Here is a 24,403-nt window from a genome sequence, read left to right as displayed (position 1 = left end):
TGATCCTAATCTTGTGTCCTGTTTATGAGACAGCTAGCTATCAAGTGTATTACAAAGGGGTTTATAATTAGTTCTGTAAGTTTACTGACAATGTCAGAGTCGAGCATTTAATCAAATCCTTTAGCCAGATCTAGGTAGGCAGTTTGCACCGTTTTCCCCTCACCCATTGCCTTAGTGACATTTCAAAGTAGTCCACCAGGTTGACTAAGCATGACCTTCCTTTGATAAAGCCAAACTGGGATGGATACAGTGTCAAGAGTTCTCTAATGTCCTTGTTGATAATTTCCATAATAATTCTTACCATTGCTTTGCAAATAAGTCAAGTCAGACTAATGGTTCTGTAGTTTCCTCCTTTATGAAAGGGTATGACTGTTGAGTCCTGCAATCTTGTGCCACAAAGCCTGCTTTAAGACTATAGTTAAATGACGACTCCAGGGGTCCTGATAACTCATATTTTAGAATGTTAAGGAGGTATCCCTGGCTATTATCATGGCCCACTGATGCTGTGTTCTTGACTTTAGTGAGTGCAGCCCATTAGATGCTCCTTAGAGAGATTATCTTTGAAGGTATTTCTTGTGGGATGGTTGGAAGTGAGAAGGGGGCAAAGCTGGAACTGAATTTGTTAGCTAACGGGTTCACTATATCACCAGGTTCAGTGAGTGTGGCAACATTAACTGCCAGTTCAGCACATTACTGTGCATTGTGCTTGAGGTTTCTGACCTAGCTGTGCAAGGTCTTATGGTTATCTTTCACCTGGGAGGACTATCTTAATCTCAGCTTTGGCCTTGTTTGACACAATTAGTCCTCTTAGTGGCTTATTTAGTTTGATGTGAGTGTTTTTATCTTCATGGAAATTACCCTTCCAGATGTTTGCCATATTTTTTTCTTTTGTTATATATCTTGTCCAGTTTGGGATGCCACCAGAGTGGTTTTGTCTGGGCTAATCCTGGCCTTACTTCTGGTAGGTATAGCAGCCTCTGTGCAGCCACTGACATGGTTGCACAGACTATATGAGAGCAATTTGGCATAGGCTGCTGTGATTTATGACGGGTGGAGGAAGTAAAGAGGATAGATCAGAGATGTTCTGTCAACTCAGGGGCATGTAAAAAGGCACGCTGATTTGTGTGTGTGTGTGTGTGTGTGTGTGTGTGTGTGTGTAGGAGAATGACTGAGTGTGCACTTGTGCCTACATGAAGCAAGGGCCAGCACAGGAAAGTGCTGATTGGCACTAGCAGTAATACCATAAAACTCTGATATGTACAAATTAGCCCATAAGGAGATCTTTTCTTACTGCAGCTAATGTGTCTCTGAAGCACATTTTCCTCCATTGTGGAAACAGTCTTTCGTGCCAGCACTGGAATCCTTTTTTGAATCCCAATGAAAGTATGCATCTGCCCTGTGGTGCAATCTTGTGATTCCCAAGACTTACATTTCTTACATCCACAAGACTGCTCCATAGTGAGTACTGTAACTAAATTCAGAAACTGAAGCATAGATAGCAACAGGACCCCCTGAAAAAAATATAGCAGAGCAAATCAAAACACAATAAGGAAAATGGCAAAAAAAAAAAGAGTTTGTAAATTCCCAGTAAAATGTATAGTCTATAGGCGAATTGTGACATGGCATGAAAACAGCAATAGAGCTGATGTCAAGCTGAGGAAATCATCTGAAGACACAAATGTATTTAAAAATACAAACAAAAAAATCCATAGTTTACAGATCAGACCAAGGCCATTTCTGTGTGCAAGATCAGTGAATGGAAACAGACATTTGGAGAATACTGGAAGTGCTCTGCATTATGGGTAAAGAGGAAGAGGTGAAGTCTAACAGGTGGTTATGTTCCAAAGTGACTTGGACCTGTAGTTGAAGTCCTAGAGGTTTGGCAATGAAGGACTGGATCATTCCTGATTTACTGGGTCCTGAATATACTGTATACTGAATATCCTTTACACGTATTTTGAATTTCTGTATTATTTCTAAACAGTGAAGTACTCATGACAAATATGACAGGCAGTTATCTCTTCGCATGGCTGTCATGATGTTTATATCTTTTCAGATGGGTTAATACATTGACACATTGCTGAGGGCATCTACAGGTAGTGTTACACTTGCCATTTTGAACATGGTCTATGTGATGACCATGCTGTATGGACTATTCTCACCTGTTGAAATGTAAGACGCAAGTAGATCTGGTCTCTCATACCACTTCCTTCTGCATATACTACTCTGGAAATCCAAGTTAAGCCCAACTCAGACAAAGAAATGATCAGTGAAAATTAGTATTTTTTTTTTCCAGGATACATTGATCAGGCTTAGCTAAAGTCACAACAGAACTTTTCTTTGGCATTTTATCAGCCTTAAGTACAGACACACGTGCACTGAAGGCAGTGGGAGTTTAGTTATTGTTAACCTTGGAATGAAGGATCGCAAGGTAATAAATGGTACTGCCCAGGCCTGTGAAGACTCTCATCTTCAGCAGGCAACTTTTCCAGAAGATGCAGTGTGTCTTTTTTTCTCTCAAATAACCACTGTCTGTTTATTTCGGTCTTATTCATGGAATGGAGGTGTGTCACAGACCCCATGATTACAGCAGCATTTCCTCCACCTGCTTGCTGACTGTACGGACTATTCATTGTTATAACTGAAGATTCCTACAACGATACACAAAGTGATTCTGCTGGATCAGGAACAGTCAGTACATTTTTCTCATACATCAGACAGCATATAATATACTAAAACTAACTGATTAGTTGTGGAAAAACCTGCTGTAGTACACACACACACACACACACACACACACACACACACACACACACACACACACACACACACACACACACACACACACACACACAAACACAGGTATCTGATTAATTAGCTGCTTGACTGATCTAGAGTGTGGAACTGTTTGATCTAGAGTGTGGACCTATTCGTTACTGCTTAACTGATTTATTTTAAAATGTGTCAGTTTTTTTCTCTGTTTTAATCAAAACAGAAGGCTGTGTTGTGCTGGCAATGTTTTGAATTTGTGAACTTCAGAGTTTTATTTGCAGATAGCATTCGATGACAGGGTAATGACTGCAGTGGGCAGAGCATTCAGTGGCTCAGGTACGGCTGGATTATGTACAGCACAGTGACACTACACATTCCTGGAGCATATATGTGGAGAAGTAACCGTTTAACTGCTTATAGAGGCACACGGTGGTAGCTATTACGGGACAGCTGTGTTAAGGAAAAGACAGTCACCCCTGTAGTGTTACAGAAACAATGCTTGGACAGGTCTCATTTAGTATATTTGAATTAGATACCACAAGGTGGATGAAGCACAAAACCAACCTGCTTACTTAGGTCACTAAGCTTGAAGAGAAAGTTACTGATGGAGTTAGTCTCCAGGAAGAAAGTGAAAGGAATACAGTGAGGGCTAATAAAGTAGTTGAGATTTCAAGTGACAGAGTGCAAAGTCATGTATTTTGGAGGTGGGTTTCTGAGAAATATAGAAGTTGAGTGGTTGGCCTTAAGAAAGACACAGGTGGAATCGAAAGTGAATTTGGATATCACCCATATAATCAATCGTGTAGGGCAGTTTGAAAGAGCAGTAGCTAAGATCAACAGGATTTGGGGATGCATAGATAAGAGAAAGGATTCAAGAAACAATTCCATCATTCTTCCATTAGGCATGGCACTAGTAAGGTCACAAATGGGAGTGTGTGTCTAGTTCTGATGGCCAAAGAGAGAGGAAATAAAAGGGTTATAGTTATCCAAAAGTATCCAAAAGACAGCTACTAAAGTGGTGACAGAGTGGGAAAGTCTACATTATGAAGAAAACTCAGGGTGTCTTGCAGGAACACAATGGAAAAGAGAAATAAGAGGGATATAATAAGGACATATGAGAGTGTAAGGGACACGATGGTGCAATAGAATTCAGGAGATGTGAGAATGAGGAAGAAAGGGGCAGAGATGACAAAAGAAATGGGGCACAATTCAAAACTGTTTAAGAAAACTGTATTTCAAGATTAGCATGGTAGGGACCTAGGATTCTTACTGGGAAATGGGATTGTGGGATATAGCTCAAAATGTAGGTTCTAGAGCACGCCGAATATACATAGAAGGAAGGGGAACAGCACAGAAGTGTGAAACAACTAGAATGACATGACAGCACATGGGTACTCTTTACATGTTAATATCTTTGTATGTGCACATATATGTAAGCGTGTACATGCAGCCAGCTGATGTCAGTACTGCACATCTGTATGGATAATTTCCCAGAAAACGGAACTTTATTACTGTCATCTGCATCAACACAACATTTATCTAGTGGATCTTACAGTATTCTGTAAAACAATCATTTAAGTAATCTCTTTTATTACAACAGACAAAGTTCAGTTTCCCGAGTGTGATACACAAGCATTTATAAATTCTAGCGAGGGATGCTAGCCTCAAAATAAGATACGAGCCCAAGACAGAACAAATAGCATGTATACCATGTTCCAAACAGCTCACATGGTTCGAGAAATTATTACATATTAACCATAAATACAAAATGAATATAGCTGTATTGCCCCCATGGGAGCTGTTAACAGCTGCTTTAAACATGATAGTTGTTCATGTACCTACCAGCTGTTCTAGGGTCGAATCAAAATAATCACAAACAAAATGAGAAAGTCTCCTCATCTGTATGGATGTACCGCAGCATACCACTAATTCACTAAATTCTGGGGGTATCAGTGGTAGATTATGAGAACAGTCCAACAATGAAATGTTACTGCAGTACTTAACAGCAATTCAAAGGGCAGTTTTAGTGATCACAGAACCTATGCATTAAGCAGTCTAATGCATATCATAGTGCAGAACCAAACATAGATGTTACTTGAAAAAAAAAAATAGCACACTTCTAATAATGTTTTATTTATTACAACAATGCAGCTGTGATTATCCAAAGACAAACTGCCACTAAAGTGTATGTACCAAAGGTGACATTTTGCATACCTACCCTCTTAGTGGGTCTACAGCTATTGACCTTGGCTCTCTCAGCTCTTTGCTGATGAGGGTGGTTTTCTTGCTTCCATCTGCAGTTGCCACGGAGATTACTTTTTTCTCGGAGTCAGTCCAATATATGTTCTTGTGAACCCAGTCTACAGCTAGCCCTTCGGGAGAGTGGAGATGTCGATCTATCACAGTGATTTGTTCAGAGATGTCGCTGGCTTTATCTATGTAAGCACTGCAAGGAAAAGGACAAGTTACTGACTTTATTTATTTTTGCAGTTTTAGGTCCATTTTAGAAATAAGCACAGTTTCTAAAAGCATAAAAGGGAGAATTGCTTTTGTAATAAATCACAGGCTGCAGGAATATATTAAATTCTATTCTGGTCAGTAATCAAATGCATTTATTCCCTGAAGAGGGGCACTCACTCCGTCTCTGTCACATAAGCACACATATCATAGAAGGGTTTCTGTCCAAACAAGATTTATTGTAACCATTTTCACAGCATACAGTAATAATGATTCACATTCACTGTCCTCATCAAAATGCCTTTGGGCTCACAGTGCTGGCCAGCTAAGATCTCTACAGGACAATACCTCATTTTTCCATTAAACTTGCTGCTTTTGTTTCAGCTAACCAAAAGGTTCATTTGGTGAGTAACAACTGTGATGGACTTACCAGGAGGTGGCAGTGCAACCCAGAAACAGTCACTGACCTCCTTTCTGAAAACAGAAACACACATACATAGGACCAATGAATATGGGCTTTGCACCCCAGCCTGCAACAGAGTGACCCTCAACTAAATCTCCAGCTGATGTTTTTTCAAACCAAATTGTGCATGTTAAAAGGGCAGCTATGCTAATCACACTTCTTAACCCTTTGTACTCCAAAATGTGTGAAGGGTGTGACAAATGTGCAGTGCTTGATAAAATCTGAGAATGGACAAGCAAAGTATAAGGACAGCAAATATGCATGAGTTAACAGCATTTGTGGCCTACAGAAAGTCAGAAATTATCATCAATTGATGAGTTAAAATATAACTGGACAGTATATAAACTCCCCTTTTCCATACAGTAGAGAGGTTATGGAAGTAAAAATGCGTTATGGACCTCAATGTGTAACAGGTGGTATTTGACATTAGCAGTCAATGAGGACCAAGCAGGAAGTATGGTGAGCATGTTGTCAGATCTAGTATAAATACAGCTGAAAGTTTTCAAACTGCTGCTTCAGAACTCCTTGAGCTTTTTTTTCCCCTCTCCTGCAATTGGCCATCGGCTGCCCCAGCTGCTCTCATTCACTGGGTCTACTCGACTGGACATACCTTAACCTCCCCTGAGCTCAACCTGGCCCTAATTCCAGGGCTGGTGAGGAAATCAAGGACACTGGTGTAGCATCATACTGCATACCAGGGAGTGTGCCCTAACTCCGTAATCGCTGTCCATGGGAGGTGCTTGCATGCCTCAGTGCATGCACAACTTCCCAGTTGAGTGGCTCACCACTCATGCAGCATATTGCAGCAAGCATTTAGACTGCCTCCTACCAGCTAGCAAGGGGTAATTGACATCAACATCTCACTCCCATCCTCTCTCCAGCTCCTATGTCGCTAATCAAACACAGGTCAGTTGCAACACAGGGCCATCAGAACTCCTTGAAGTTTAGCAAAAACCTAACATAGTTGTGATGCAAACAGGAAAGAAAAAGGTCCAAATTATACTGTGATCAACACTTATTTTTAAAACAGGATGTAGCTAGTGTAGCTCAGACACATTTTTAAGTCATACTAGTCAACCTACTGGTGCAGCAGTTAGACTTTTGTCTGCCGCTGTAGCAAGCTAGGTTCTAGAACTGATCTGGGTCATAAATTAGCCAATATCAGAAGAAGCTTAAATCTTCTTCAAAGGGCTATGGTATCTAGAGGAGCCAGGTGATTACCAGCACACTGGGACTCGACACATGAAAACTACACATGATATGACTGAAACATGATTCCGCATGCAAAGAATATGTCTAGATGAAGACCTCAGGGTGAAACTCCAAGGACAGTTTCTCATTTTAAAAGCATGCAGTACTTGTAGCACATTATGTAGATGTCAGGTTATAATATGTCTCAAAGAAGGGCTGATTGATGATTGATGGCTTCAGTGCAGTGGCAAGAATACTAGCATGACCATAATAACACCAAAGTCAGAAGGATCATCACAGGATATTCATACACACACACACACACACACACACACACACACACACACACACACACACATGTAAGTAGTGACATATATACGGATTATAATGTCAGATACATATTCTGGAGAGTGGCTACCGTTCAATGTGGTGTTGGGAAAGGAAGTGTTAAATTACTTCCTCTAAGAATGGAACCAGGTTCTGTTAAAAAAAAGTAAAGGGCTACTGCCAAAGACTATGGGGTTGTGGGTTGTGTTGCAGGAAGAGGAAGAAACAGCCATAAAGCACATCTACACTTTCTCAGAAATGTGCAGAGTAAAACAATATAGATCCTGTAGAAAAGGCACTCAGAGTATTCCTTTGTGACCCAGACAAAATGCAGATAAATATCATGACTTGTATGTCTCTCTCCACAGAACTTTATTAGGGTCTTCAAATGCACACCTTCTGACCTAAAGGTATTCTACGCCACTAGTAAAAAAACAGAAAGATAGGGGAAATTCACATCACTGCTTACAGGCTAGAGCTTACTTTTCTAGGGATTTTGTTGCATGCAGCTGTTGCCGGAAGGGAAGACTACCATTTGAAGAGCTGCACACTATCATGTCAGTCTATACGGAGTTGTCATGGCAACAACCACCACAGCCTGGCCTCACCTCCCACCTAACACAATCAGGTGCACATAGGTCATCAGTTTTTTTTCTTTTACTGTGTCAATCCTTTGTAGTTCTTTCATCTAAACTCCAGCTCACCATACCACTTTTTACTCTTCTCAACTAACAAATCATTCTTAGCAACAGGGGGCATTTTATTTGTATGCCCTGCTGACCTGGACATCCAAAAGATGGTCTTTCAGTCATTGTTGGTGACTCCCTAAACAAAAAAAAAAAAAGTCAGGATGTATATCAAAGCTAATCAAGTGGAATGCTTTGATGTTGACAACAGTACTGATATTAGAAAGCCAGAAATACTTGCATTGATAGTTACTGAGTGAAACAACACATCCTTGGTACTTGCCCTAGTTCTGACGACCTCACTGCACAAAGAAAAGATTACAAAGGTGCAATCACACATAATGCTATGCAGAGTAACTGCAGCAAACATCCTCTGAACATTCAGAGCATGAAACACACACACATTAGTGAAAGAAAGGGAGACAAAGATTTTCAAAAGCATTGAAGGAATGAGCAGGATGAGCTGAAGTAGCCTTTTAACATGAAGGTTAGTTTGCAGTTACACGTCTGTCAGCTTCATTCACAGGAGACACTTGGGTTTCTGGAAAATGTGATGAAGAAATATTTCAAAATAGAAAAACTTGAAAACCAACAAGCAGCGGCTTAAAACATGCCTGCAAAAATGAACAGTGTGATCATAGCTCCTTATGGGGACTAAATACAGGTAGTGATGGTGAGGGTACATGACTCTGAAAGGAATGGTAGCGTCCAGAACTTAGTGGATCTTTACATCGACCAACAAGCAGTTGTGTAGTTATGTCAGTATTACCACAATAACTACTGTGCCACTATGGTGAAGGAAATGGCCCTGGTGCTGCTTAGTCACTCATTCTCTTTAGATTTCAAATTACATAATTATTCATTCAAAAACACAAAACAAACTCACGCCTAGAAATAACAATTAATTATGCAACAGCTTCCTAGACCACCCCTTCATTACCAGAATTAATTCTCAAAAAAGTGGCAGTCTTGCTATTGTACAGTTCAGTTGCTCATTTGTCTAATTTGTGCTGAAGTGTTGCTATGTGTATAAACAAACAGGACTGTCTTCCCTGTATCCCCTCTCTACTAAAAAATAAAAAAAAAAACAAATGCTGTGCAAAGTTTTAAGGTGGGCGTAGTTGCATGTCTATTGGAGCTTTTTGGTTCAAAAGTAAAGGCTTTGCTCTTCTTCAGCTGATTACTTCACATTCATAGTATCCTAAATCCAGCTCTGATGGAGCTGCTACACATCCGCAAGTCAACACGAGGGTCACCCAATCCAGGGATCTAAACTCAGACAGAAAATATTGGTGAGACAGAGAAGGAATCAGATTGCCCCTTCTTTGGAACAGGGTTCCTATTCACATTAAGCAGAGTCCTTCCCTGGCCCTCATCAAACACAGTTTGGATCAATGGATGGGGAATTGCAAATTCACACGTGGGGTAGTGCCTATATCCCCTTATGGACAGGAGCAATCTGTAAAATATTTAATGCACAGATACAAATCCATTCCATCCTCTTGCCTCTAGGGGCCATATATTGGGTAAAATTGGGTTATATTGGCTAGGCTTGTAAGGTCCCTTAAGCCATTAGCCTATTAATATTTGATGAACCTATGAATTAAATCATATTCAGTTCAGTCCCAGTGAGCTCTTTGAGGTGGGACAGCAATGCATAAACATGACCCACAAGAGGTCTGAAATCTGGTGCAAGTAATACAGGACAGGACAGAAAAGGGAGTATTTAATTATACATCCTGTTCCATCTCCTCCCTTATATTAAATGCTCCTATACAGTGGTACCTGTTAGTATCAGAGAGAGAGAGAGAGAGAGAGAGAGATCTACCATCCGAAACTGCTTCTGGCAAATATGTTAATATGTGGTCAGTAGTTAAGCAAAATACAGCTTTGGGGGTCACTTTATTAAGTGAATTTACACCTCTGCAACAACTTATGTTTTCCTCACCTTGGTCCTCAGATCTGCCTCCTAGTTTGTCAAAGTTTCCTACTCACATGTTGTTAGGCATCAACAAAAGGGAAGCCCCCAGTTAGATGCACATTCCCGACATATCCAGCATAAACTCTGCTTCCTTCTATTAATAATAAAATTAAAGGGCTTCAAGGAATAAAACAGAAAGGCCCAACTGTAACACACAAGTGAATTGTTATCCGATGCCCCCTGATACAAGGAATGTGATGCCATCAGCAGAAGGGCAAAGCCTTTACTGCTGAATCAAAAAGCACCAAAACACATGCAACTACACCCTCCTTAAAACTTTGCACAGCACTTGTTTTGTATTGTTTTATTTACAATTTGTATTGCCTTCTGTGAAGCCACAGCTATGCATTTCTTCTTGTAACCCACTTTAATTCTTCATAGCATACTTGGTAGGATTGCTCGTTAAGGCTGGCATTCTTAGAATGCCAGGGGATGTCTTCTCCCTTCTGTTTCCTTTCCCCCTTAAGTTAGCTTCAGTCTCATAACTTGCAGGGGCAGATACTTCTTTTTAGGGTTGATCTGGTAACTTTTTAGTTAAGTGACTTGCATACACACGTGTGTGCAAATTGAGATGCAGAAAAGCACACAACTACAGCAGTAATTCTCTCCTCATGGCTTAACTTGTACTTTTTATTCATTTTCTGATATCTGCCTTATCCTATATGTGTGGAAGCTTGTGCCTGCCCTGGCAAGCGATGGGTGTATGTCATGGAAGCAATCTCTCACAGAATGTATATACACTCAGAGACATGCTGCCTGCACACATAAGGGCACTTTAGAGGATTAAAGGATTGCTGAATTTGTCTATCAGTATGTCTGTGGGATGTAGGATGAAACCAAAGACCCTGGCAAAAAAAAGAAAAGAAAAGAAGTATACAGGGCAGACATGTCAATTTTGCAAAGAAGGCACCCCTTATGGAAACTAAACTGAAAACCTCAATGCTATGAGGTGGCAATGCTGAGAGCTGCGACCTTTGTACTGACCAAAATGCCCTTTATAATTTCAATATCATCTTCTTCAACTTCTCCACCATATTGATCTTCATTTTTTATTCATCTTTTTAATCGGTAAGCCTACTGGGCAAAAGTGCTTTTTCTAGGGGTTACCCAGAAACACTGGTTAAATGACTTTCTCAGTGTCACAGTTTACAGGTGGGGAATGGTCCTCCTGAAAGACTTCAAGAAACTTTCCCTATACTCCAGATAGGGTCTCACCAGTACATCATACAGTGGAATCATGATCTCAGGGTTAAAAGGAAATCCCATCATCCAGTTAGACCTCTTAGGATCATAGAACATACAAGACAAGAAGTCACATGACCTTGGCGATACCCTCCCTTATACTCTACCCCGTTCTCAAGAAGGTCAAAGCAGGTAATTTCTGGAGTAAATTTATGGGTATCCATCCAATCATCCATGTTTAATTTGAAAGATGCTACGGTGTCACATTTTTTTAATTTGCAAGGGAAGTTTGTTTGAGATATGGAGTCGATGGTGAGTAATACATTTGTCTTCAGTATACTTTATTTTAAGTGCTGGTGGAGATTTAAGTCCCATGCTCTGGCATCAGTAGAGCTATTTGACTTGCAAAGATATAAGGGATCAAGAAGGATGGTGTGCCTAATGGTGTAGAATGCAAGGCATAGACCACCTTGCAAAGGCCACTATATGTTTTCAGGGCTTAGCACAATTCAGCCCAAGAGAATTATTTCTTTACAAAGTTTTCTGTACTGCTGTACCTTCAGTATCACACTACCCAAATTACATTTAATTTCCATATTAGCAGAATCAAAATTCATTATTCTATATTTAACGGAGTTAAACCAATGTGTAACTTAGCCATCTGCTTCTCCATTTTCACCAGATAATTCTGTAAACTAAATATTCACAACTTTCACCACATCATCTCTTATTCAAATCCTATAATATATCTAATACTGTTATACTAAAAAGTACCAGTCCCAAAACTGACCTCTGTAGTAGATTGCTGCTAAGATACTTTACCCTGGACTTGCACTTTTGCAAGCACTGCAAATTACTTTCATCTGAATCCCTTCAAGGCACTAATACCTGCAGCTGCATTTTCCCCCAACTGAACTCTCAGTTTCTCTTGCATCTGAAATTTTGAGTAGATGACATGGGGTCTACTACAAAAAAAAAAAAAACTGACATGGGGTCTACTACAAAAACAAACAAAAAAAACTACATATAACAACAGATGTACTAGTGTTCATATTTGCTTTGTCAGTTAAATAAACAACAGATTCAACCTAACATCTTGTACCAAATACTGGAATTAAGCTGAAGTATTACAATACACCTTCTCCCCTGCGATATAAACCCCCAAACCAAGTGCTGCTTCACTGTACCTTTTTGGTGTGACATATCTTACTGTTAATGGTACTTGTTGCACAGTAGTTAAAGTTTCTGTATCATAGCTCTAGAGTCAATGAATCAGTCCTGAATGGTTACTGTCCAAGTTAATTTTACATGTTCTTCCTTTGTCTGCTTGAGTTTTCTCCAGACAGTATGTTGTACAGTCTCCTTCCCAAAGCATGCTTTCTGTCTGTCTTTTTTCAACTAGCAAATATGCTGCATTACCCTGTTTCCAGTGGCATAAATGATGGCTGAAAATTGTTCACAATAAACCATTTTACTTATACAATTAAAAGAAAAATGCATTAAATTAAAATGCGACTATGTGCCTAGACAAATTAATGTTCCTAGTTGATCACTCCCTTAATGCATGAAAAACTTCAAAATACTGATGTGAAGTACTGTAACATCTTGGTCTCCAGATCAGACTGAGAAATGTTTCTTTTTATCATCTGCTTTCCCCTCTTCTCTGTGTCTAAGAAAGCCTTCCTAGTGTTCTCTTACATAAGTCACTAGGACAGCATTTTGTTCACTACTTACCTTTGAATTCCTTTCCCATCTTCTTTCCAAGATTCTATCCTCAGTTTCTTGTCTTGTTAAATTCTTCTTTGTCATTTTCTAAATGTTTCTAGGCTGACCACCCTGCCACATTCCACTCTACCTCCTCTGCTCCTTACCAATTGTTCATTTCCATCTTCCCTTGTTTTAGTAAAGCTGTCTGTTCATCTTTTATATGTGTATGCAGAATTCATAGTCTTGCACCCATATTATAATGTTTTAAATGTTATTCAGATAGATGATTAGCTATTTGAATCAACTTCATATTTAAAGGTTTATCTGGCTACTGTATGATGCTTCGATGCATGTAACTTTTATGAATTACTGTTGTTCTGTTACTTTCATTAATTCATTAAGTTGTCCTACAGTTTCGCATATACAGTTTATATACCTTTTACATTGCTGATATACTTTATATCATATTGTTATACATAGCTATAAATCATTGCACAAAAAATGGAACTCTTATTTACATATTATCAAATGGTTAGGCCATAATAAAAAGAATCTCTGAGCCAATTCATTTACAATGACACTAAATAAATAGTACAAGCTAAACCTGTTTTCTCTAACTACTACCATTAATGTTTACAATATTACCTGCATGACAACTAAACGTGTTTCTAAGCCTAAAGACTCTTTGCAGTAAGGCTCCTTTGTATGTCACTATACCAAAGCCCACTCAGTTTACCAGTAAACCACCCACTCATGCTCTTTTGTGACTTTCACCATTACCTCCTTCAAACAACACACTTTCCATCCTTTTGTCATCTTATGGTTCACTTTCATTATCATCTTACCAAATCATGTAGCATGTTGAGCCAGGATAAAGTTGATAAATAGTTATTTTCTCAGGGAAGAATACATTTGTAAATATAGTGCCAGTTATATATAACTTAAAAATCTAGCTTAATTATTACTAAATAGCTTTTCAGTAGTTATAACAATGAATGAGAAGTCAAAGTTAACAAGACCGTTGTCCCATGAAATAGCAAGCAAGCCAAGGACTGACGATATGTACTGCTAATACGTTCATTAACACAGCTAATTATGTGCTTGTAAAGAAAGAATATCTATTACAGCCTGTACAGAATGCATCTTTCCACCCTTGTCCTATATACTCTTTCTTCTCTATTGCTCTCGCCTAAAGTTCTGGTAACATTAAATAAATACAACGTAAATAAATATGTTGGCAACTTCAAACTGGTCAGCATGAGTTATAAAAATAATCTTGCAGAGTGACTGGACCACATTTCTGAATGCAATATATTTGGCAAATGGCCAGCAATATGCCTTCTCATAAGCATGTCCTACTAGTTTATCTACTTACCCACTCTGTCCAAACATGCCAAGAAGTTTGAGATTGTGAACTGTCAGCAATGTGTTCTCTAAATTCCTAATGAATTAAGTTTAGTTTTATGCAGTAGTATTTGAATTATCTAATCCCAATTGTTTTTCACTCAATGTGAAGTTAAAACAGGCAATTATACATTAGTACAAAGAAAGAATACAGTGTCACGTCTAACCTTTTTAGAGCTGTGCAGGCAGTCATAAACAGACAAACAGGAAAATATACTACAGTTCATGAGACAATGCTGACAAAGAAATAAAAAACAGACAACAGTGGAAATCATATGGCAATTAAAAACAGTGAAAATGCTTTTTTTACATTTTTTAAAAAATATGACAGATGATATAACAACATATTAATATTAAGCTACAAAACAAAGCATGCATTACCTGTAGATCTTTTTATGATACAAGTCACACCAGTATATCTTGTTTGTTGATACTTCAACATCTAAAGTTACTACATTTTTGAGGGAGGGAGCAACCCGTGTGTAGTCCTTGCTCACCAAATCAATCTTGCGAATCTCATGGCGGTTGGAGAAGATTAAGTATGCACTTTTGCCTAATCCAAGACAACAAAATATTCCGAGTAAATAAAAATCCATCAGCTTCCACACAAAGATAAACTAAATAAATAGTTAACATACATACATATAGTGGGTAACAACAATTTGACAGCAAGATTTTTATATCCCCTGTGAGATAGCAGTGGATTAGACAATCAGATTACCAGGAAGGCTAGTTTCTTTCTGCTAACTACCTGGACACTTTGTTAATGAACTCTAATTTAATTGAAACATTAATAATTAGCATTCTAAATGTACTGCCTAAGCATGTATGTGACCATAGAGTCTTTCTCATTTGCTGGAAATGTAACCTACAGTTTTAATTTTTGGAGATTCATACAACAATGACTCAGAGTGGTCTCTCCAAGACTGCTTTCAAGGAAAGTGAAATACTAGAAATTAAGTACTTTCCTTTGTATGAGTTGATGTGAGCTAGCATAGTCCAGGCAGCTGCTCCACCCCCATCCAAAAAATAAAAAATCTGATAGAAATATGGGTCCAACATGACATATCAGTGTTCAACATACAGTGCATTAACAAATGGCCTCTCAAACTGAAATTCAACATTCTTCCGAGTATGACACATAACATAGGTTCATAGATAAGTGCTAGGCTAGTTGCACTTGCAGGCCATTTTAAGTCTAGACATTTTCCCCTCAAGGGTGAGAATCAAGCCGTGTACCCAGCAGATGTAAAGTAAACACCTTAACCATTATGCCAACCCTTAATTCTCTAAAAAAGATGACATATTTATCTCATACGTATGTATTAGGCTAGCTCATCTTGAGGGCCATTTTAAGCCTACTCAATTTCTCTTTCAAAGGTGAAAATCAAACAGTATACCTTGTGTCTGCAATGTGAACACCTTAACCTTTACTCAAACCCTAATTATTTACGTCAACCCTAATTAACACATAACACAAACACATACTTCAGTATAAAATGAAACAAACTCTAAACTGTATTATGAGTCAACAAGAAGAATGTGTCAAAACATTTAGTTTTGTATTTATAACCCCTAATTAACAAGTCCAGTTGGTCTCTGAAGCTCCTAACAGTCCATTTTAATGATCACTGGCAGCAAATTCCAGATTACGGAATGTTATGATGTAGGGGTCGTAAAGTAGAAAAGTACCGGCATGAAAAGTACTTACTGTATACCACTTACTTAATACTGGGCCACAGTGCTATTATCACTTGTAGTAGTTAATACAGTCAGTAAATTAACTCTTAGCAAATAAGGAATAGGATGGAATGGCAGTATCCAAAGTCTAGTGGAATAACTGCACTTTTGTACACTATGGGTGCACATGGTAAAAAGAACATTAGATTGTATCTAAATCTTGTATATTAGTTGTTACATACATGCAGAATCATGGACTATACTCGATAATCACTATTATCAATGCTGTACTCAGTAGTATAAACATTGCTGGCACTTTAAGGTAATAGCTTTAAGTATTAAACAGTGTAAAAACCCTTTTGTGAATTACATTTTTATTAATAATTCAACGACTTCTAAAATGGCTGCACATTGAATAACAGCTTGTTTCTAGCTCTCCAATTGAAAACAGAAACTCAGCAGAGAAGGCCAGTAGACTTGTGCTTATGGGTAAATTTCAGTAACTGGCTAATAAGTACCCTGACTGGATGCCAGGAATAAAGGAAATATAAAAGACCTGGAAAAAAAAATCAGCTACAAAAATTGAGAAAGAAACACTCACTAGAGAAAGTTCTGCAGCTATTCAGCAAAAAGCAATGCAACATTCAGACATGACTTCCAATAACCTACAGGAGGTTATAAGACAACTGCATAAAAACCTGGTTAAAATAAATAAAACTCTGATGGAGTATATCAACACACAAAACAAAAGGCTGGAAAAAACTGAAGCTTTAAACAGATATTCCGATGAGATGCTAACGCTGCAAAAATCAGAGTTCAAAATTAAGAAAAGGCTGGCTATTCGAATAGAAGACTGCTCAGGAAGAGATGTTTCAAAAAAAAAAAAAAAAAAGAGAATTAGAGGACATAGCACTTAAGGAAAACCTGAGATATTCAACTATACCAGAGAAGCTGAAAGGAACGGACTGCATTAATTTTAATAAAGACCACAGAGAGACTCTACCTGTCAAACCTTTTGCAGTATTTCAATGGAAAATATTGGCGAGAAGGAAAGGAGCACGAGAGTTGACTAGAAGAATTGAGAGTATGTTGGAAATGAAGTAGAGACAGGATTTGGGTGATGGAGAAGAACAGCAATAAAACCAGTAACAATGTGGGATTACAATGCAATAATTATATTTGTGAAATATGACAGAAAAAGAAAATTTGGAAATATTGGACTTTTTCAAAATGTGTTGGATTTGTGGGAGGTTGTAAAGTACATGTCCTACTTTATGTCATTAATGTTCAGACAATGCTTTGGGGAGGGGAAGAGAGGTTAGAAAGCTATCGGAAAGCAAAGAAAACATTTTCTTAATAGTACTATATTTGTGGTGTATGGTTTCCTTAAGTGCAATGAGGATTGCAAAAAGTTGCTGTGTTTCTTCTTCTACCCTCTTCTGTCTTTCTTCTTGTGCAGTTCTGAGAAATATAGGCAATGCAATGTAACAAAAACAAAGAAAAAAAAGAACCTGGTTAAAAAGGCATGACCAACTACAATGCTAAAATGTGCTTTTTTGTCATTCTTCCATGGGGAAATGACTGGATTAAGGACCTTAGATAGTGTTAAGAGAGAGTAAGTAAATGAAAAAGAATATTGAATATTATGAGGCTTTCTTTTCTAGCAAATGTATGCATACTTAGTAGCAATTTTGCAGCTGTTTTTTCATGTTTCCATGGAAACGACCTGATAAAGAGAAACTGGCTACCTGGTTCTCATGTCTCTGTGGAGACAATCTGATAGAGAAACTGGAGGAAGTCTGGAGGAAGGGGATTGGCTGAGGGAAAAGAAAAAAAAAGAGAAACTGGTTAGGACATAATGTTCTTTGAAAGCAATAGCAGTTTTCCAGCTGGGAGAGCTTTAAAGATGAGACAAAACCAATTAGATGAAGTAAAGTTTTCTCAATTTTTTGAAATGCAATTGGGATATTAATATAAACAGGTGCTTTTTTTTCCCTTTTTCTCTCTCCTCTCTTTTTCTTTGTTCAGTTTTAAAAATGTAGGCACTGCAATATAAAAAAAGAGAGAGAAGGGGGAGAGAGAAAAGGTCTGGTTAAGACAGCAAGACAAAAGAAAAATCAATGTACTTTTTCCTATGCTTGCAGAAGGAAATGATTGGGTTAAGACCGTAGGCATTTTCCAATAACAATTTTATTACAAAGCATTTACATGAAAAAGAATACTGAATATTCTAAGGCTTTTTTTCTGGTAAACAAGGTGTCCTTTACAGTTATGTGTCTAGTTTGCATGTCACTAGAAGCCAATTTGATAAAGAGAAATGGCTTGGAGAAAGTGTTTACTGAAAGCATTCAAGTGTTTTCTCAACTGGGAGAGCTATAATGATAGCCAAAATCAAATAGCACTTACTAATAGCACAGACTCCACCATGTGTCACAGCATGACTAACCTTTCTTTTTGGTTAACTCTAGCCTGTCCGTGTGGCTATCAACTTAGAACTTTTGTTTTTAAGAGGAAGCAAAAACTTGAATATTTGAAGAAGTGTATAGTTTTGCATGTTAAGTTACTAGATTTTTTTGGGGGTTGGGGGCATTTGTTTGTTCTGTTTGAGGGCTTTCAAAAAAAAACAAAAAGTTATGTAAGATGTGGCATAGGCTCAAATGGATATGACAAGAAACAACCATATAAAAGAAAAACCTGCTAAACAGTATATGCATGTAATATAAAAGCTGGAACTAGACATTTAACAAAAAAGCAGTTATACATAAAAGGTGGTAATAATAACTATATAAGAAAATTATGATTTCTGTAATGTCTTTCAATCTTACAGATAAATATAAAAAAGAAAGAATAGCGAACTATATTAAAATGTAGAGTGCAAATAGCTATGCTACAAGAGACACACCTGGAAAGAACTAAACGTGAATTTGATAAAGAAAAGTTTTCAGGATGGTTATTCAGTGGAATATCTGGGTCAAAGGAAAAAAGGAGTACTTATATTAACTGCAAGAGGGCCTTCAATAGTGATAGAAGATGAAAAAAAGATAATAATGGAAGATATATAGTACTAAGGGGCTAATGGCAAGGGAGAAGGATTGCGCTGGCATGCATTTACATTCCACCTAAAATAGCTATAATGGAGCTTAAGAAAATTCTGGGAGAAATAATCAGCTTTCAGCAAGGAAAATTATTTGTAGGTGGGGAATGGAATTTGGTTTGCAACAGTGAAGATGTGTCTGGGGGCATAGAAGGGAAAACATAACAAAGGAGGGTCAATTTTTGAAGAAATTTATGAAAATGTTTGACATGGAAGACGTGAATTCAGTATTAGGAGTTCAGAGTGAATTTAAATATTATTCTCCAAGAAACAAAAACTGGACTATGCTAGACAGAATTTATATCTCACAGGAACATGTGCATTTAATTAAAGGTGTTGAAATGCACCCAATAACTATTTCAAATCATGCACAAATAATAACTAAAATAAAAATGCAAGGTAATAAAATAAAAATGAGACACTGGTGCATTCCCACTTATCAGTTGAAGAGAGAAGAATTTAAGGAATGGGTTTTCAAATTAATTCAGGAGGTACTAGAGAAGATAAAAATTTCTTCTGGAAATATAGCTAGGGAGTGGGATAAAATTAAAGTGGAGTTTAAAACTAGGGTGGAAATAAAGGAAAAGGAGATATGGTTAAGAAGTAACAAGAATTGTTTAGAGGGACTGACAGATGTTAAAGTATTTCAAAATAGGAGGAATCTCTCAGAACAGGAAAAAGAGCAACTGTAGAATGCTAAACAGAAAATAAGGTATTACCTTGATAATATGCATGAGTTTAGAAAGATTGCTGTTAAGCAACTGTTTTTTTTTTATAATAATTCTAGAGCACAAAAACTTTTAGCACAACTACTCAGGCAACAGAAAGTGGAAAGGGCCATCACCAAACTTAGGGGGCCTATAACAATGAAGATAACAACAGATCCTGTAGAAGTATTAGAAATATTTCGGAAATTTTATGAAAGTTTGTATAAAGCAGAGAAATATAAAAATCAAGAAAAGGTACAAATGGAAATGTTTATGGAAGAATGTAATATCTCAAGGTTAGAGGTTGATGAGGCTCACTTACTAACAGTTACGATAGGAAGAGATGTGATAAAATTAGCTATGTATAAGTTCCCAGTAGTAGATGATATTCCTGTGGAAGTTTGGAAGCTAGGAGGGAAAAAACTTAAAGATCTGGCAGGTTTTGTTTAACAGTATTTTAAGAGGAGGAGAAGTACCAGCGTTCTGGAAGAAAATGGTGGTAATGGTAATACCTAAAGAGGGTAAAGCTCCATTGGCCCCAGTTTGATACAGGCCCATTTCAATACTAAACCATAATTATAAAGTGTTTTATCTATAATGGCTAAAAGAATGGCAAAAGTGATATCAAAATTGACAGATATGGATCAGTGTGGTTTTCTGGAGGAGAGGCAAACATTTGACAATATTAACAGAACACTGATGATCCAGAGGGGAAGCAGAATGTAAGAAAATAACACTATTATTGGTGGGTCTTGATGCAGAGAAAGCATTTGACAGCGTAGAATGGGACTTCATGAGCAGGGCAATGGAAGCATTTGCTTTCCCTGATACAATTATAAGGTTAATTAGGAGCATATATGAGGGATATGAGGTGAACATTAAAGTGGGTGTGGTCCTCTCTGATAACCTCTGCTTGAGTAGATGAACCAGGCAGGGTTGTCCACTTTCCCCTTTTTTGTTTGCTTATATTTAGAACCACTGGCAAAGAAAATAAGGGACTCAGAAATTCAAGGATATAATTGGTATGGTAGTCAGGAAAAGCTGGCTCTATTTGCAGATGATATTATTTTATACATGGCAAAACCAGAGAGGGAAATTACAGTTTTGTGGAACATTTTAAGACAGTTTCAAATCTTCTTGGGATACAAAATTAATGAAGCTAAAACAAAGGCAATAGCTGTAAATTGTGTACCCACACACAAAATTGGTCCAACAATATCCATATATATGGGGACATGATAAAATGAAATATTTAGGAGTATGGATTAGAAATGACTCTGTTGTGTCAGCTAAGAATATATGGGAAGAGTCTAAACAGAAGATGATACAAAAATTGAGAAACTGGAAGCTTTGTTATATGGATATGGATACTAAGATACAAGCAATTAAAATGTGTTATAGTCCTTTTATACACAGGTCAGGCATATTTTCATCAACCAGAATAGAAGCTGAGGATAGCAATTAAAAAAGAGTTGAAGGATTTTATCTGAGAAGGGAAGACAGCTGATTCTTCCAATAGAACAAGGCAGACTAAGATTACTCAATTTGAGTGGGTATTTTAGAGCAACACACTTAAGGCTCTTATACGTAGCACAAGCAGAAAACTATAATTCAAAGTGGAAAGGAATGATGATGATGATACAGGAGGAAGCTGAAGAAATAAGGAGATATTGGGATTTTGGATGCAGACTCTTAAAGAGAACAACAAAAGTCATCCAGAGTATTATATTCATAAAATAGCAAGGAGTATTCTAAGAACTAAACCAGCACAAGAATGGAGAAAAGAGATTCTGCCGATAGGGTTGACTGCGATTAGGGATACAGATTATAGGCAAGAGGGGGGATGGAATTTATTGGCGAAAACTGGCAAAGGTACTGAGGTATTGGGAGCAAATAACTAGAAAGGGAAAGGTAATAGAATGGGAAGAGGCTAAGAATTTATATGGACTGCAGGTTAGAGATTGCCTTCTCTATCAAGGATTGATATCAGAGTATAGGCAAATAGAAAGAAATAGGGGTGTCCTAAATGAAAGACCAGCACTAGCATAGTTTGTCTTTAATAGGGACAAGTAGTAAGTGACAATTCAAGAACACAATAAATTATATAGTACAATAACCCACAAAATAGGAAATGGCAAATAACCCTAATGTCACACCAATAAAACTCAACTGAATAAGATATGGTGAGATGATAAAATCAGCATGTAAGGTATTGTAATATTGCTGGAATTTAATTCATCCTTAAGTCTTGGCAAGTACCTCCATGAGGTGGACCCTGTTTTTACAAAATCTAACTAAGATGACCTTTGATATACAGACCATATTTTATATAGCTTATATCATGGACAAAAGTAGGTTAAAAAATAAAAAAACAGTTGGGTGCACAAGTCCCAAAATAAAAAGTGCCCAATCCTGGTGCCAGGATTGGAAAGAATGACAGTGTAAAATCCTCAAGACAGAAACATTCCTACAATTGGGTTAGGCCAGGCTAAGGGGGAGGATGGCCTCCCTGTTGTAGAAGAAAGTCGTAGTCCACAAAAAAACACAGAAATTGACAGGCCAAAAAAAGAGCCATAAAGATGAGAGTGGATTATTGAGGATAAAAAAGAAATTATATATTGTTACTATTGTGCAAGACCACCAGAATTTCTCAATATAAGATAAACAAAAAGACTGAGAGAGAACTTAGAGGAAAGAAAAATATCTGTACAAGACCTGTCAAAAGCTTCAGATGCAAAATTGTGCTCATTAATACAACAAATTCATGAAAAACATTATACAAACCAGGAAACATTGGGCCATTTGGAAAAAGAAGTGACTGAGGAAGTGAGAAAATAAAAAGAACAAAATCTAGAGATTTTTGAAAGTTATAACAAAGAAACATGGAAATGGGAAATAGAGAGATATGATATGGTGCAATATATATGCAAAGGAGAAAGCCAAACTAATTAATACAAAAAAGAAGCTCCAAAGATATTTGAAGAGAAATACAGGCAAAGACACCCAAATATGGGAAATTTCACAATACAAAAAAATAAGATCACAAAGAGGAATTAAGAACAGAAGATTAGTAAAGTAGAAGTTAAACAAACAGAAGCTGAAGTTTTGGAATACCTGTGAAGTGAAGAATTTAGTGTAGAAAGTCTAACACAGGTTATGTCACAACATGATGGAACAGTGAATTCCCAATTCCCAATGTATGGAGAAACAGGAGGAATGTGAAACATCTGAAGAAGAAATATGGACATAGGAAAGAAAAAAAGATTTACTACGGTGCAATATTTATGCAAAGGAGATGCAAAAGTAATCAATACAAAAAAAGCAACACCAAAGATACTTGGAGAAATATAGGAAAAGGCATACAGATATGGAAAATTTTACAATACAAAAAATAAGAAAACAAAGGGGGAAGTAGAAAAGAGAATTAGTAATGAAGAAGTTAAAGAAATAGAAACTGAAGTTATGAATTACCTGTGAAGTATTTAGTGTAGAAAATCCAACTCTGATAATATCACAGCACGATAGAATAATGACTCCCCAAATTAAGGAGAAAGTACTAGAGCAGGAAGCATCTGTTCACTTGCCACATGAAGATACTTTAGAGCTTTTAGCAGGAAACAAGTACAAAAGTTCATCCGGAGTAGCACAGCAAGGGAAGGAGCAGGAAATGGTAGCAACTTTGATGCAGTCAATGTTGTGGAGTGATAGGTCAGTGAGTTCCCATAAGAAAGAGCAATGAATGACACAGGATGAAGCTGAAAAAAATAGGTCACAAGAAGATATTCTGGAACTTTCTGTAGTATGCCAGCAGCAAATGGAGAATAAAGAATGTGTCCTCAGTTTAGAAAAAAAAAAAAAGACGAGCTGCTTGGTTTAATATTAAGGTCAATGAAAGAAATAGATTACAGAAAATCAAAACCCAAAATGTTAGACATCTAATAATAAACAAATTAACATAGTAATCAAGACTATTAACAGAAATTCATGTGATTTAACTGAAGGAAATATAATATAAAACTGTGCAGCTAAATTAATAACAGATAAAGTCTTACCACAAAAATAAAATAAGGGAAAGGAAGGGAAAAATCAAGTATGATCATATAAGTATCGAGTAGAGAAAACTATAAAGCAATTAAAACCAGAAGCGTCAGTGTTAGAAGAGTATAAAAGAGAGAACAGATGAACAAAAACACTTAAAAAGAAAGCTGTGATAAAAGCAGCGTGCAGTACTAGAACAGAATAGGATCTAATGTACACCACTGCAAATAATAAAGTAAACTTATCAGCACAGGTAGAAAAACTTAGATATGCATACAAATATAAAGGAAAAGTAGAAAATGAGCAATTCATTGATGACCCTGAAAGGTTTTGTAGAGAATTGGGAAACAAAGCAAAACCAATAGAAATATCATCAAAAAAGAAGTAGTAGACACATTTTGGATAAATATCTATGAAGACCTTGTGGAACATAACAAAGATGCTGAATGGATAGAAGTAGTAAAACAAATAGTAAAAAGTTTAAATATACAGGATATGAAATGGGATGAAATAACAGCCACAGGCCCAGATGCAATACCTAACTTCTGGTTAAAAGTATTAACATCGGAACATGAATTTTTAGCCATGAGTAAGAACTACTTTTATGCGTACCCCGAAAAGACACCAATCTGGTTAACAACAGGAAAAACGATACTCCTCCTTAAGAGTGAACCTGCAAGTTATCTTAAAAACCATAGACCAATAACTTGCGTT

The 24,403-nt window shown here is 37.2% G+C and overlaps 1 protein-coding gene across 1 annotated transcript in view; it reads right to left on the bottom strand.

The window, feature by feature from the left end:
* LRP8 (LDL receptor related protein 8) overlaps positions 1-24,403 on the bottom strand; it is a 1,993,970-nt gene that overhangs the window by 237,151 nt on the left and 1,732,416 nt on the right. The window contains exons 10-11 of the mRNA XM_044085444.1: positions 14,552-14,723; positions 4,991-5,218 (exon numbers count right to left, since the gene is read on the bottom strand). Coding sequence (XP_043941379.1) covers positions 4,991-5,218; positions 14,552-14,723 — 400 coding nt within the window. The remainder of the gene's footprint in view (positions 1-4,990; positions 5,219-14,551; positions 14,724-24,403) is intronic.

Source organism: Protopterus annectens, chromosome 10.part0, assembly GCF_019279795.1.
Source record: "Protopterus annectens isolate FY-2018-M chromosome 10.part0, PAN1.0, whole genome shotgun sequence".
In the NCBI taxonomy this organism is placed as follows: Eukaryota; Metazoa; Chordata; order Ceratodontiformes; family Protopteridae; genus Protopterus; species Protopterus annectens.
Note: the sequence above shows the minus strand (reverse complement) of the source record. Positions and strands in the feature narration are given on the sequence as shown.